The sequence below is a fragment of the Homarus americanus genome, unplaced genomic scaffold, assembly GCF_018991925.1.
Source record: "Homarus americanus isolate GMGI-L3 unplaced genomic scaffold, GMGI_Hamer_2.0 scaffold48406, whole genome shotgun sequence".
NCBI classification, from domain to species: domain Eukaryota; kingdom Metazoa; phylum Arthropoda; class Malacostraca; order Decapoda; family Nephropidae; genus Homarus; species Homarus americanus.
In genome coordinates, this window is record NW_024753828.1 from 4137940 (window position 1) to 4153910 (window position 15971).

Consider the following 15971-nt stretch of genomic DNA (forward strand, 5'->3'; position numbering starts at 1 on the left):
ATGAAGAGGAAACAAGAAGGGTGTGATGGTGAGGAGACAGTGAAAAGACTTGCATCACCAACATCCATTGTTTCTGATCAGGTAAGGGAAAACTAAATGCTAATGACATGTATAATGATCCCTCTACTGTAGAATATTTAGTAGTGAAGGAAAACGTCAGGGAATGTTATTGAGCGTTGTTGTATTATATGTCCTTGGTGTATTTTATAAGAGCAGTGGTCACCCTGTTTTTTAATTTAACATTGCAAGAAATAATTGTTGTGAACTTGCGATATCCCTCTTTGATTTGATTCAGTGTCCATTGATAATTAAGATGCAGTTTTGTGTTTGGTGATTTGTAATGGAAACCCATGTCATTGTTACAGGTAAAGTAATTAGTTTTGATTACAACTGTACTTGGCGTAAAAGGAATTAACTGCAAACTTCCGAATATTTATGGGGTTTGGTTTTTGGCTGATCTGAGGATACAGTACTGGAATCTAAATAAATGATCAGTGCATCTTTTGTACAATGAAAGACAAAAGTCGTGTCCTGAAATTTGGTGAAAACATATGCAGAAAGGGCTAAAACTTTTGGTGTGCTCTGCCTTGTGGTAGAGCTCTCATAATGTTTCACGAGTTATATTTAATCTTCGGACAAAACCGCGACACGACTTTTGTCTTTGATTGTACAATATTTAAATTAAGTACAGTATTTCAGTAATGATAACACATCATACAGCATATACCATATAGGGTCATTCCATGAAAATGTCAACTTGATGGCCAAAACTGAAAATCTACCCATTGAATTTTATGAATCTGAAAAGAGTAAGTCTCTAACACAGCCACAAAAACAGCTATGATCAAAATTGTCATATTATATAACAGAAGAAACAAAACTACCGTACCTAAAATAGGGCATTTACCATAATCATTTGCCAAAATATCTATAAGTTGAGGCTTTTATAAAATGATACACAATGGCAAGGATCCTGTTAGGTTGTAAACACTGCTAGAATGTTTAATAATCTTGTGTAGTTTTTCATTGACATGTTTGAAATGTGAGAACTGTACTGTAGTTCCAAAGTATTGAATCTCAATTTTTTTTTTTACATTTTCCAATACAAAGCTTATTATTTGGAGAAATTCCAATTAATTTTATATTATAAATAGGCATCCTATATTACCATATTAATGTGACCCTGGAATGTTCTCTGAGAGCCTTTGCTATCCCACAAAGACCTATGAGGTTTGTTATATGTTCAATATTAGGTGTCGTTAATGCTGCAGTAGTAACGATCTTCACACGCACATTAATGATTTTTCCACTACGGTATTTATATAATTCTGTGTGCACTTTCTGGAAACTAAAGAAAGAAGACTTTTTGCTGTATCAGTAGTATCCTGTGTTATTATTGTGATTATAAAAAAGCTGCACATGTCTATGTGTCTCAGCCAGAATTTAAACATCGTAATACAGTACTGTACATTAGAAACTCTTCACAAGTTGACGTCTTTGTGCCATGGTTGAAAATATCAATCTACAAATGTGGCAGTTTTGTGAACCAAAACACTCCTCAGATATTCAATATTTATACTGTACTGCTACAATGTATTTTATAAGCTATTCCCAGTTAAAATTCATATTAAAGAAATGGTACAGTCATTGCATGGTAACGACCCTCATGTTTTCCTGTAATAAACTTCAGTCACATTTTCCAAAAAATTTCAAAACTAAATTGAATACATTACCTAATGTAATTTGCCAGGCATGGTCATGAACCGTATTCATTGACTTGCTACTGATATGAAGCACTCTGATCGAGTCTGTCAATTCACAGAAATGATTACGTGAACAAGTGGGATTAACTAGATGGGTAGCATAGTGGTAAAGACCCTCACAGTAACAACACAGGGACATTCTGATTAACTGCATGATGTAACTCTAAAGTGTTAGTAATAAGTGGTGTAAGAACCATTTGATTATACAGTTTTACTTCAGTAATATAACGGGGAATACATGAATAAGTTGTCTGCGAATGTAATGAACCTCACGATGGAATGACCCTGTACAGTACTGTACTGGTGTAAAGAAACTTAACACTGTGATAAGACACACCCCAAAGCTAGGGTCTGGGGAGGAACCAGTAACAGGAAAGTTTTCTGTACCTTGTCCTCTGATCATTCATTCACTACCTTTTCTGACTGCCCAGACTGTGTTGTTATTATGGTCTTGGGATTTTTAACAATGATTAGTTTTGACAGGTGTGGGGAAAATCAGTTATAAAAGATGAATTGGGAATCTCGTTGGTCATAATAAGTGAACTTTGCTGTTCCAGCCATCTTAATTTTTTATTGCTTTTATACAACACTGCAGCCATTGAGAGTTTGTGCAGTGTTTTGCAAATCATTTTGTGGATTTGTGTCATCGTGTTTTCACCAAGATGTCTATCATCATGTGAAGCGGTGTCAGTACCCAAGAGAAAGACTGTAATGTTAATGATCGCTAAGAATGTCATATACAGTACAGGGGGTATTTCTTATTTTACAGCTTCTCTGGTTAATTAAAAACATTTGGGGACTGGATGTAGTGTATGTCATCTAATTTGATGAATTGAGTACAGTACATGTTTTTTTCTCATTTATATCTCTAATTAACACTCTTTTTCTTGTTTACACTTGATTCTCTCATATTTTATTATTTTTTGTGATATTCTAATGATAAATATCAACTGGTTAATTATCATTTAAAAAATATATTTATGCTGTAAGAAATGCCATGACAATACACACCCCTGGAACTGACCATCGTGGTATCATCACCAGCGAGGACCCTAGGAGTCATGCCAGATCTATGAGGATCTCTTCCCTCTACTGCTGTGTCTTTAGTTTTCACAGTTTATGGTAAAATAATCATTCAGGAATCGCATTCTACATCACAAAGAAAAAGTAAAGTCAAAAGAATCCAGATGTGGGATTACAGCTGTGGCTGAGAACATGACCCTGCTTTTACTGTGGAAACCTGTGTTTGTTTATTATGGTTTTGTCTATACTATACTTTTTAGCAGCCTTTTCTAAGAACACAATCCCTGGCATAAATGGGGGTGGAACCTGCATTTTGGCGAGTGAATTTACACTGTGACCTTACTAAATTTAGTATACTGTACAATACATGTAGTGAATGCATTATTAATAAATTTTATTTTGAAATATTGTACAGGAGGACTTGTTGAAAGAAGACATCTCTATATGCAGTATAGTATAGTGTACAATATGATACAGTCGCTAGGTCTGCTGATAAGCTGATGCTGGGCTGTTCAGCTTAAACATTTTGACTGCCCCTTGTCACCCCAGGCTGGATGATTGGGGGTTTTCTGTGGATGATGAAGTCTCAATTGGCATATTTTGTATTATGAGAAGCCGCATTGCTAAGGTTTCTTCCAGAAATAAACATTTCAGGATCAATCCCACCATTTACTCTGCTCACAAAAGGCATGTATTACAGGTACAAGAATTACTGTACCAATATACCGGTATCCAGATATGATTTTCTTGTTCAGTCTACAGTTGACGGGGATGAACTTATATTTACTGTTATTATTTTTTCACAGTATTTGGTTCAACCACAACATCTGACAACTGTCCAGCTTTTGACTCCAGCAACAGCAGAATCCTTAATAGGGGCATCATCAGGTGTATCAACAGTAGGGACCCTAGCAGTCCCTACTGCAGTGGCAGTGGCAGTGCAGACTGATCATGGGGCAGTAGATGACCAGTGTCTGCTTGGAGGAACCATAACCTATACCCAACCTACACCACACTCATCTCCTTGTAATATTGTGCTTGCCAGTCCCCAGCCTTTTGTCCCAACATCTATTCCAGTCACAGATCAGGCCACTATTGCCAGCAATAATTCAGTTGGTGTTTCCAATACTATTTCTACTGGAGCTGTACCTGTACTTGCTACAGCTGACAATAGGATCATCTCCTACTCAAACAGTGCTGCAGACAATAACCTGCTTTCATATAACAGTAGTACTTCAGACAACAGTAATACTTGCACAGCATTCTCAACCACCTCTATAAACACTGCTATATCATATAGCACATCTTATATTTCTACTAATTCTCCTGCTCCAACTGTGTCTGGACCATTACCTACAGTTGCCAACACTTACGCTACAAAGAGAAGTCAAGAATCATTGATAGAGAGGCAGCAGCGCCTATCAGAAAGATTTAATGCTCTTATCCGTGCTAAAATTGTTGAGCTAGTTCGAGCCAGGGGTATCAAGAAAACAGTTTGTCCGTCAGAGGTGAGTCACTTGCATAAGATTTCATGTCACATGAATTATATAAAAAAGCACATTAATATTAAATCAGGCTTTATGCAAACTGTAATTTTAATTTCTGTTGTACAGTATTGTGAAAGTCATTTGTCTTGCTCCTCAGAATAAGAAGGTAATTTTATGTTCTTCATATTTCACAATTATTCTGTTTTATATACGGTATTTTATCAGTAATATTTTTTAGTATAAATTTCTTTATATGCTATGACTGTTCTTAACTGCTTTACATGTTATTAATAGAAAAATAAAGTATGTTTGGAAATTTGTACAGCCATTTTGGCAGTACATTAGTTAAATTTGATGACCATTGATAACATGTGCAAGTTGGGCATGTGTAAATTTTGAGGCCAGTGTTGACATTGTCACTGGCAAATCATAGTACAGTATGAGGGCCCAGCTTGCCTTATGCTGTCCCTGTAGAGGAAAAATTAATGGAAAAGTTTCAAGATTCAGAAGTGTAAAATATTCTTAATTTCATTGTATTACTTTTGCCATACTGTATAAGAATTATCTTGAGTAATAAAAGAATTACAAAAGTGTGGAAAAAATTTGCAGGTTGCAAGAGCTCTCTCACCAAAAGCTTGGAGAGACTTAATGCCAGCTGTTCGCAAGATTGGAACACAGTTGGTTAAAGAAGGACTTATTCTTGTAACTCAGAGAGGAACCATTGTTGATCTTTCAACTGCACAAGGTCCAGTTAGGTTTGGACTAGCTGAATAAAGTAAGTACAGTACTGTATATGCCACCAGATACTTTATAATTATTTAGTTTTATAATTAGATGACAGTAGACCAGGACTACAATTATTTTATTAATATATACTCTCATAGACCCTCATGGTTTTTGCCTTTTGTGAGAATAAAGTTTGCCAACCTGGATAGATTATGTATTTATTTTACTAATCAGCCAAACCAGAATAGGTGACCATCGCATTTATTTGAGAGAAGTGGGTTTTACATTACTGGACAGTAAGTTTTCCTTGAACAACCATTTCAACTTCAGCCAACAAAAAAGTGACAGTTTTTTAACACTCTCTGCAGATGGATCGCACAGCATTGAGGATTGGGAATCGGGTAGAGAGTGATGGAGCAAGAGGAACAGTGAGATGGATTGGTGAGGTTCCAACTACAGAAGGAATATGGTATGGTGTTGACTGGGATGATGCTAGTCGGGGCAGGCATAATGGAACCCATAATGGAATCACATATTTTGAAACAAGGTAAAATAATTCAGAGTGCCTTAGTGTTTTAATTGGATGTCCTTTTTCTTCCATAAATTTCCACACAGTAATATCTTCAAAATGCTTCAACCAATTCTTGTTAGAGATTACACATGCTTGGAATCATTCAGTATTTATTATGAGGTATTGTAGGGGTATCGAGATATTAATGTTGTCTAGCACTCAGGATGGAAGGAAACTCTAATGTGGTTTTCTTATATAATATATATAAGTTATATGATAGACAGTCTGGTGCTGGAGATGCCGTGTGGTGGGGAGCAGCTCAGTAGAAGACGTTCGGGAGTATCGTGTTGAAGGAGGTAGATGTGCAGGAGCTTCGTTAGAGAAGGTGTTGCCTGTTGCTGGCCTCCTGGTTGAATGAAATGTTAACAGCGTGGAGCTTGCTGGAGGAGATGTTGCTTGTTCAGGAAAATGGGCAGAATGAGAGTTGGTTGGTGAGGAAGCTCAGAGAAGGACATGCTCGCTGGCGGGAGCGAGGACCGCCAGGCAGGCGGAGGAGAGGCGAGGGTCGCCAGGCAGCGGCAGAGGAGGAGGTGTTGCTTGTTCAAGAAGATTGGTCAGACTGAATCTCAATGGAGAGACAGAGCTTATATACCCAGCAGCAGCCAGCTCTATGAGTCATGGTGGGAAAACCCGAGAAGTAGCCGGTGACTAGTTTCGTTGCTAAGATACGGTAACATCTGGGGACAGCTCTCGCTTGGTTGCTAGGGGAGGCGGCACATTGGAATGCGGATACGCTTGGTGGTGGGCTGCTACGCAGTTGTAGGGGAGAATTCCACTACAGTATCTTTGCCCCCTTTGGCTTCCAGTATAGGAGATAATTTTCTGCATCATTGGGGGACTTTGCTTCTAAATGATAACTTGACAACAGTTCAGAAAGTTTGCTTAAAATGTTATGTACTTATGCTGTAATGCTGTGCAATGAGCTGTACTAGATTTAGGGGTTATGTCATCTAGAAACTAAATTAAAGATTCTCACATATTTTGGCTCTGGAATACACTTTTATATGAAATTACTGATACTATTATGTGTAGTGTATTGTTGATATTATAATTCATTTGTATTTATAGTACAGGTATCCATCATTTTACAACCATTCCTAAATTACCACTATTTCGTGTTACGAAAGCTTCCCCTGCTTATACAAATTTGGGTCCCAGCAAAAATTCAAATCATGTGCCCCCGGGGAGTCAGCTAGGGTGGCCACACCCGTCTAGCACTCGCCCTACCAGGCTGAGGTAGGAGTTATGTTATGGTTATTTTTCAAGTCATAGTTTTGGGTATATAAACACAACTCTCTTCATTTTTTTTTCATTCAGTTACATGTGCACACAATCCTACATAGAAGCTGCAAAAAAAAAAAGAAATTATCATAAGGTGAAGACATAAAGGGAATAAATATTTCTTCGTGCACCAGTGAGAGTTAGCAGGATGAGTTGGGGTAGTTTAGTAAGTTATGTAATGATTATTTTTCAACTTGTAATTTCTGATAGATTAACTTAGCTTTCTTCATTTTTTTTTACTCATTTACATGCACACACAATCCTAAAGACATAATGTGAAAAAAAAGGTAAAAGAAATAACTATCATAAGGGAAAAAAATATAAAGGGAATAAATATTTCTTTGTGGGGGAAGGAGAATTGCTAAGAGCTGGCAGAAGTTGCCAGACTGGTTGCTGTGGAGACGCTTTAGGGCAGCCATGTGTGAAGCAGCCAGTGTCTATGCAAATGGCACCGCTGGCAGCTGTGTTAAACTTTGAATTAGCTTTTTCTTAATGGTTTTGGCTGCATATTTTCATCTAGATAGTATATTATTATTATTTTAATGTGTAAATTACAGTACAGCAGTTGTATACTATTTATCACTAGTTAGGTAGGGGTCATTTCTTGTTTATGAATCAATTTTGTGTATTTGGGGGGTATGATATTGGGTATTTTTGTCATTGGGAAACTGAACCCTATTTTTCCCATACGTTCTGTTAATCAAGATACGAAAATTCACTTAACGAATGGTTTGTTTGGAACCTATTCTATTCGTATACGGTATGGAGGGATATCTGTACTGTAATTATAAGCTATTCACTCTTCTATCTTAGGGGGAGTGGAACTTCTCTCATGAGGTGGATCACATGAATGGAGAGTAAGATAAAATTAATTGTGAAAAGGTAAGGCATTTGTTTCTGTGACTTAATTTCTTCCTATTTGCAGATTCCCCACATCTGGGTCATTTATCCGTCCTGCGAAATTAAACCCTGGGATCTGCTTAGAGGCAGCAATCCGTGGCAGGTATCAAGATGATTCTACAATTCCATCACAAGTAAGGAAGGATATTAATGATACACAGTAATACAACAAAACCTCACCACATTGGACACTTGATATATCAGAAATAGGCTTTATCAGATACTAATTACCCACTGGATAGGAATGCAGTAGTACTTGTATATTGACATGACTCCAATGCAGTCATTCCTCTATTTCTGGAAATTTGCTTTACAGAGATTCACTAGTGTATAACGGAAATGGTTAATTTATATCTGTAATTTGATAAACAGAAAGCAAAACTTACTATAATGGAAATTTTGAATTGTTTTTTAATATTTTAGAAGAAAACAAAAATATACCATATACAGTATATATTTAAGATTGTCCTCCTCCTTCCAAAAATGAATAAAATCTGGTATACGGTAATCAACCGTGCTGGGTAGTTCTTTCTGCCCTCAAACCATACTCTGGGTGATGCCGAGAGTGAACCACAGTTCTGCCGGCCACTCAGCTGGTTCAGAGATGTGTGTCTGCTGTTGCCGTGTCGTTTGCATGCTATGTTGTCATATTGGTAGGGAGCACAGCTGGTTGGCGGTTCAGTTACAGCCCTCCACTTCCTCCACACATATGTTCAACCCCCCACACATACACAGCCCTGCTCTTTATTTTCTTTTTTTTATACCTATACTATATTATATTTTCTTTATTTCTAACAATGGCAATGTGCAGAGCCATCTCACAGCTGACTGGCAACATGTTATAAGGGGATTTCTACAGTATTATTACTCTTTCAGTCACACACACATCTTTCTCTTCCACTGGTTTAATTGCTGCATTATTATGTGTGTTTATATTGAGGATAGTATTAATAAAGTTTGTTGTGTTATTATGTGTAGTGGTTACATTGTAGAGTCATGAGTTTGTTATGTAGGAACCTATCTCCACTTAATGGGAGTATAGTACTGTATACTGTATATGAGAAAATTGGATTCAATGTACAGAATTTTTTTTTATGGCAAGATTTTATGCAACCTGAGCCTTCCAGATATCGGGGGATGAATGTATTTCTGATGTTAATATGATCACCATCCATACTTGTTGGTGTCCCTTGCTGTGTTTCCACTTCTGAGGAATTTTTTTGATTTTTAGGAAATTTAGACACTGAGGAAAAAATAGGAAATCTAAGGAATATTAATTCGGGGATATTGAATAACATAATAATAATGGTACATGCAGTAATTAATAATCTACAGTATCATTCAAGTATGAGAGTTTAGTCCTGAAATTCCATTTTATAGCTAATCAGTAGACCCTTCCTTCCTTCTTGGGGATGCTAAAGTGAGATGTGAACTAAGGATGATTGAGCATGTGGTCTGTTTTATAACTTTGTTTCATCATGAAAAGTTTGACTGTAGTATGGTGGTTACTTCTGCTTTTGGTAACTGACTTATAATTGTTACTCTAGTTTTATAGGGTCTGCAGCTGAGCTATGAGAGATCCTTTCTCTAGCCTTCTAGTTTTACTAGATTTCTACAATATAGCCCAGGTGCAAGTAGGGGAGGGGTTCAGTGAACCCTGGAATCATCCACAGGCTTGTTGACACAGTACCTTACGTATGAATTTTGAATAAAATACAAAGAAAAAACAAATAAAAGATAAATGAAATTAAACTGGATTTTCTCATCCTAGGTAACTGAACAGCTGCAGAGAACAATAAAGGCAAGATTTGTTGAAGTTGTAGGAATGGACAAGGTCGCACAGAAACAGAGGTAAGTACACTGTGTTTCAGGCAAGTTTAAATTCATAAACCTGTCTATAATAAAGCTTGTGTGATTTGTAATGAAGTTAATAGGATGAACCCAGTTCAGAGTGACCTGTGAATATGTGCTCTAAAGGCTGTAGGGTTTACCATGTAAATCCTTAGACTGTGTTACTGGAGGTAATCTTCAGGTGACTCAGCTCCCAGTGACAGACATTGTTTAAAAATGAGATATTAGAGGTCGCAATTTGCCTTGAGTCGCAGTAAGTACAGTGGTCCCTCGATTGACAAACGGTTCAATTAAAAAAATTTTGGTTAATGAATTAGCTCCCATAAGGATTTTCAGTTCCATTAACGAACAAAACTTTGATTAGCGACAGCCTTACGAGAAACACGCTTTGTTGTGCGCATCAGCTGATCAGCTGATTGGCTAGTCCTCCAATACAGGAATTGGTTCTATGTTTACATTCGTTTCCAGTGGAGTAAATATAAAGAAAGTTGTGCTCTTGAATATTTTTGCATTTTTTATATTAAAATTATTGGTCATTTTGAAATTTAATTAACATATTGATAATATACAGGTATACAGTACAGGGAACAGTTTTTGTGCTCCCATCAGCTGATTGAATCACCCACCAACACTTCTCAGTTTAACTTTGCTTACAGTGGAGTGAACATCGAGTTTGTTGGTCTCTTGAATATTTTTGCATTTTTACATTAAAATTATTGGTCATTCTGAAATTTAATTAACATATTGATAATATACAGTGCAGAATATGTAATGTGATCTTGAAAGGTAGGAAACCTTGTTCAGAGTTAAGAGGGCAGCTGGGTGTTGAGAGAATTGGCAAGGTTTTGTGTAGAGGTAGGCTGAGACCGTTCAGTCATGTGGTGATAATGGAGGAGATCAATTGGGTCAAGATATAGAATGACATAGGGCAGAGGTTGTAAGAAATGACATCAGAGTTAAGATCCTGATGAGATGGGTTACAAGAGACTGTGCAGGATGAAAAACTGTCATCATGTAATCATGGCTAATTGATACAAACTTGGTAAATAGCTGAAAAATTGTGATTATGATGATGGTAATGATAAAACTCACTCATTCTGATTATGTAGCTTTACTCTCAAGGGTTTAGATTCTTTCTCAGAGTAACTGAAGGGATTGTCTATTCTTTTATTTCTACAATGAAGAACCTGGTCTTGAGATAAGACCTATATCTCAAGGTTCTTCAGTGAAAACCAATTTGTGTGATGCTGGGAAGCTTGTGGTCAACTGACTCTCACACCCTCTCTCACTACATCCTCACTTGCCCTATGACCTCCTCCTACAGGTCCCCAGCCAACACCTCTTCCCTCCCTGACCAGATATCCCTCCTCCTAGTGACAGGCCTGGTACTTAACATTATTAGGGACCTGCCACGCTTTGCCATAAACATAAATTGTACCGGTAATTTTCCCCCCACACACTCATCATTCTGTCACTTTATGTAACTTGCTGACAAAACCCATGACCCTTCAGGCTTTTACGCCCTTAATGCACGAGCCATAAAGGCAAACATGAACTCCGCATGGGCACTGTAAACGCTTCTGCGCTTCACCTTGCACAGGATGTAAGGGGGTGCCCAATAAACTAGCCCCCTCATGGGCAATCTAAATCTTCTGTTTTACTCTTCATTTCTCTTTTGAAGGTCGATGGGCCAAGATGAGAGAGGCTTCACAAGATTTAAACACTAGATAGCTTGGAGTGGGAAATGGATCTTTGTAAAGCTACCAGCATGGCACAGTGGTTCATGAAAGGTGGTGGTATTACTTGAGAGTTAATCTCTTGACTCAAACAATGGCCACAACAGGCAACCATTTTATCCATGCATACCATTTTAGGCTTTGGATGTAAGTGGGTGAGTTGTGCTTTCACATAAATTACATTATTTGCAAGAATGTTGTCTTTTGGTTGTTGAATGAGAGTGCTGTGACTAACCAGTGTTATGAAGAATTCACTGTGCTGGAATATCATGGGTGACTCACCTTAACTGGAAAATGGTTTTCAGCATTTGGTCCAGTGGTTTTGAAAAGCCAATTTTCTTACTTTTTTTTTCTTTTCAGCAACTTACAAGAGCTGGAAATTGTAGTACTAAATGGATGGAAGGTTAATGGTACTGATGAAAGTGACTTGCTTACACTTTTACCGAGGCTTCATTACCTTGATCTTTCTAACTCCTTACTCTCATCCTGGAAGGCTGTTGCAGACATCACATGTCAGCTGCCTAACCTTCAGCTCTTAAATATCAGGTAAATTTTTTTGTGACTTCTTAAATAATAATAATTTTTCAGTAGAAATATGTTTGGTAACAAAATGCAGTCTTGTTAGTTATATTTCATCAGAGCAAAACATAAGCCACTGTAATGATTCCCATATCACAGAAGGGTGACCTTCCTGGCTCTGGATATGGTTATTTTATTTACTAAGCCTATCTTGGAGGGGTGTTTCCCTGGCTAGGGATCAAGAGATGTAGCACATTGTATTCCCCCAAAACACAATTGATTCTTGCACAAGAATTATGCTGTGGATGAGAAAATACCGAGGGCCTCCAGATGGTATTTATCAAATAAATAAGTGAATCGATTTTAAATTTCAGTACAGTCAAACTTCTAAAATCCGATTCTTCAGATTTCGTTGGTATCCAAAATTTGAATGGAAAAAATCCTGCCAAGTTAGCCTGAGCTTTAGGGGTCAAGGAGTACTGTGCCTCACCTAACCTGCCTTATTGGCTAAACTAAGTCATTGTTGTTAAACACTTCTTATTACTGTCAGCAGCATCGTACACAGTTAATCATAATTAAGAATTTGTTGTATTTCAGTAAGAATAAAGCTCCTGTTATTCTGTATGGAGGTTTTACTGTAATAGTTAAGATAGTTTACAGAAACGTGCTATATGCATTCAACTCTTGTACTACTGTATCTGCTACTTTGTTCACATCATCTCTTTGAGGGGAGGCAAAGTTTCAATGGAGAAATAAAATTAAAATTTATTATTTTTGCAACCAATCACAAAATTACTTATTGTTGTGTTCACTAATAGCAATGTATTATGCAATGTGCTTGTCTGGTGATTTTTTGAAGCAAAATCGTAAATGCATCTTTCTAATTTCAAATTGACTCACAGGAACGTTATTTTTACTATTTACCTCCTTGTTAAAGTTTTTTGCTGCCTAAATATCTTGGGTCTGTTGATTAGTATTTCCTTTAAGCACTGTTAGTTTACGTATTTAAAGCAGTAATGGTGTACACGGTTTCATTTCAGTGGAAATTTATTGAGCCTTCCTGAGCAGCCAAATGAGTTACTGCAAAGTGTGTGTCATATCAAGCATTTGGTTCTCAACAATATGATGGGGTATACCTGGCAAGAATTACTCACATGCTGTGCAATGTTTCCAGCACTCAAAAAATTACAGGTAGGAGATAAAATAGACCAGATCATCTACTGGACATACCAGATGTACAGTAGTTTGAAGTCAACCCTACATAACTTCACATATATTTACATACCATAGTTATCTTCGAAATACATTTATTTTGCAGATAATGAAAGACACGATTACTGGTATACATATATTATAGATCACATTGATATACAGTACTGTAAAATAAAACTTAAGGACTGATGAAGCACAGGTGAGATATTGCCAAATGCAGTACTGAAGTAAATCAGGAGTTATTAAAAGTATCAAATTTTTTTTGGGGGGGGGGGTGGCTGTTGAGTGTCTGGGGCTGGAACATAAACCTTATTTTCTCATTGTTTCCATTACTCTTTTTAAAGTCGACTGTTTCATGCGGACATTTTCCAGGAACACATTAAGTAGTGATAAGAAGAATCTATTGTACTACTACTATTAGTTTTTCTTAGTTTTACTGAATAATATATTTTCAGTTGGTGATTGTACAGGTTTGAAAAAATGTGTAAACATTACGTCTTACTTTTAAAATTTTTTACTATATCAATTTTGCAGATGGCTTTCAACAACTTGGAAATACTTGGCCCAATTCCTGCTGGTGTGTTGCAATCACTAGAAGAAATAGATGTTGGAGTCAACCCCATCTCTTCTTGGCAAGAAATCTGCCATTTGGGCTCACTTCCAAGGTCTTTGTTAAATTTGGTCATAATTATCATAGAGAAATTTTTGAAACATGACAGCAGTCATAAAAAGTCATCATATTTTGGGGATACATTTACATTTATGTATTGTATGTCAAAGCTTTATATTAACCCTCTCAGCCTCGGAGCCTGAGACACATATGTGCATGAAAACGTATGCTCAGCCTCGGAGGTTTTTGCCAAAAAATCTTTGATTTTTTTTTTTGTTTAGGTTCTCATTTTACTGCCATGGAATTGTTTTATGAATTGTAAAGAGGGTCTCTTCTGTCATAAAATTGTCTGAAAACTTTATGAAACCATAAAAAATTTAACAATCTTGAAATTTAAGCCACTTTTTGGAGTATAAGTTGAAAAGTAGGAAAATGTTTATTAACATCTCGATTTCCATTCACATTTTCCTTGTATTATGGTGTTCATTGATATGTACTATAAACTAAAGTAAAGAACAAAGCATGTAGAATATCGTGGTATAAGGAAAAATAATATTACACAAAAACTCATGGAATAATTAAAGGGCCGAGCGGCACAACCTCCTCTTGCTCTAATGGCCAGAGTGAACTGGCTTCATGCTGCGTCCAAAGTTCAGTCAGTTTCACCGAATAGTTTTTGAGTTATTTAAAATATAGCCCATTGGCCGAGCGTAATTTTTTTCGGCTTTTATGATCGACGCCACAATGGCGTCGTGTAAGGCTGAGAGGGTTAAAGATTTTATGATGACACCAATGGTGCTCAACACACGTGATCTCTTCTGCACTTAAAAAAAATAATAAGAAAATAAAAACACTCTTCAGTTATCCCTCATCACCTCTGTAGTGTGGACACCCTTGTTTGTGTGTATGATAGTGAGCAAGTTGCTGATTTATGTCATGGATATTGTTGTATACTGATGTACTGTATATAGGACAAGTTTTTGCTGTAGACTTACTGTTATAATTGGGGAATGTGTTCCTAGGGCAAATTATTTGTAACAAGACATGTTCCTTCTGGGTAATGTTCATGATTTTCAAGACTTTACACTCTGTTTTCTATTTCTATCTACAGTATTTTGATTATGCAATACTATTTTTTAATTGTTTTCTTTTCAATCAGGCTTGAGAATCTAAATGCAAACAACTGCCAGTTGAGTACGATAAACTTCTTCTCTACACGTGCATCAGAGAAGACTACACTTTTCCCAAGCCTCAAGCACTTGATGGTTGCCAACAACCCTTTGGAAACAGTAAGTTTTGCAATTATAATTATTACAAAACATATTTATATATACTGATTATATTCTTTCATTTTTTGATGTTATACAGTACTAGGGTAATTGACAGAATTACCAGGATTTTACACATGAGGATATTGTTGATCAGTTATTTTGCTGGTGATTAATCATGATTATCTGGTCACACATTATCATTATCCTTGTAGTACTTAGTTCTGAAACTAAGCATAACTTGGGTAAATCTTATCAAACACCATAATGAAACAATAATACCTTTCAATTGTACATGGATTTTCTCTCACACCTTTATTGAAGTAAAAATAATAGTGCATTGACTTATCAGTTTCTGGCTATTGCTCTTCGGGCATGTGGCTCATTTTACAGCCCGACTTACTCAGAGATCCTTGTAGCTTTAGACAGGCACCTCCCCAATATTATTAAGGGTTCATTTGTTACAGCTGTAATGTACCGAGAATATACCAGCTATGTACAGTATTTAGAATTTTAAAATGCCAATTACATAATGCCAGTAAATTTTAAATATTTTTATATGTTTCACCATGAATCTGGACTGGCTTTACCGTTTAAACATGTGAATTTTTACACACCAGACAAAAAGTGTTAAGCTTAAAAGATGCCTGCTGACCTACTGTATTACCCTGCATTTGGGAACAAGTGGTCGAAATTTAGATTTTGTTCAAATTTCATACAAAGGTTCTCCTTGACATCCTGGTTAAGGATATAGAGTAAAAAAATATTTATTGGTTGTTGAAATAATTTCAATGCATTTAGAATTTTTAGAATGCTAATTAATTATTGTTATACAGTACTGTAATTTTGTTTTTGTGTTTTTCCAGTGGGCATCCATAGAAGAGCTCAACAAGTTACCCGGTTTGGAAGAATTAGTTATCAGCTATGATATGAAGATCTCGCCTTACTTTCAGGAGTTTACATTTGCTCGCATTACTAATCTCAAGGTAAATATAGTTAATTGGTAACAGAAGTAAAATAATTT

The 15971-nt window shown here is 36.5% G+C and overlaps 2 protein-coding genes across 2 annotated transcripts in view; both read left to right on the plus strand.

Annotated features, from left to right (window-relative positions):
• On the plus strand, nucleotides 1-5047 carry LOC121855497. The gene is made up of 3 exons (XM_042350473.1): nucleotides 1-81; nucleotides 3593-4294; nucleotides 4883-5047. The coding sequence occupies exons 1-3, from the start codon at nucleotides 1-3 to the stop codon at nucleotides 5045-5047; spliced, it is 948 nt and encodes a 315-aa protein (XP_042206407.1).
• LOC121855460 (tubulin-specific chaperone E-like) overlaps nucleotides 4907-15971 on the plus strand; it is a 24814-nt gene continuing 13749 nt past the window's right edge. The window contains exons 1-9 of the mRNA XM_042350400.1: nucleotides 4907-5048; nucleotides 5368-5546; nucleotides 7777-7885; nucleotides 9523-9602; nucleotides 11699-11884; nucleotides 12898-13048; nucleotides 13604-13734; nucleotides 14839-14968; nucleotides 15814-15933. Of these exons, the coding sequence (XP_042206334.1) occupies nucleotides 5368-5546; nucleotides 7777-7885; nucleotides 9523-9602; nucleotides 11699-11884; nucleotides 12898-13048; nucleotides 13604-13734; nucleotides 14839-14968; nucleotides 15814-15933 (1086 nt within the window). The 5' untranslated portion in view covers nucleotides 4907-5048. The remainder of the gene's footprint in view (nucleotides 5049-5367; nucleotides 5547-7776; nucleotides 7886-9522; nucleotides 9603-11698; nucleotides 11885-12897; nucleotides 13049-13603; nucleotides 13735-14838; nucleotides 14969-15813; nucleotides 15934-15971) is intronic.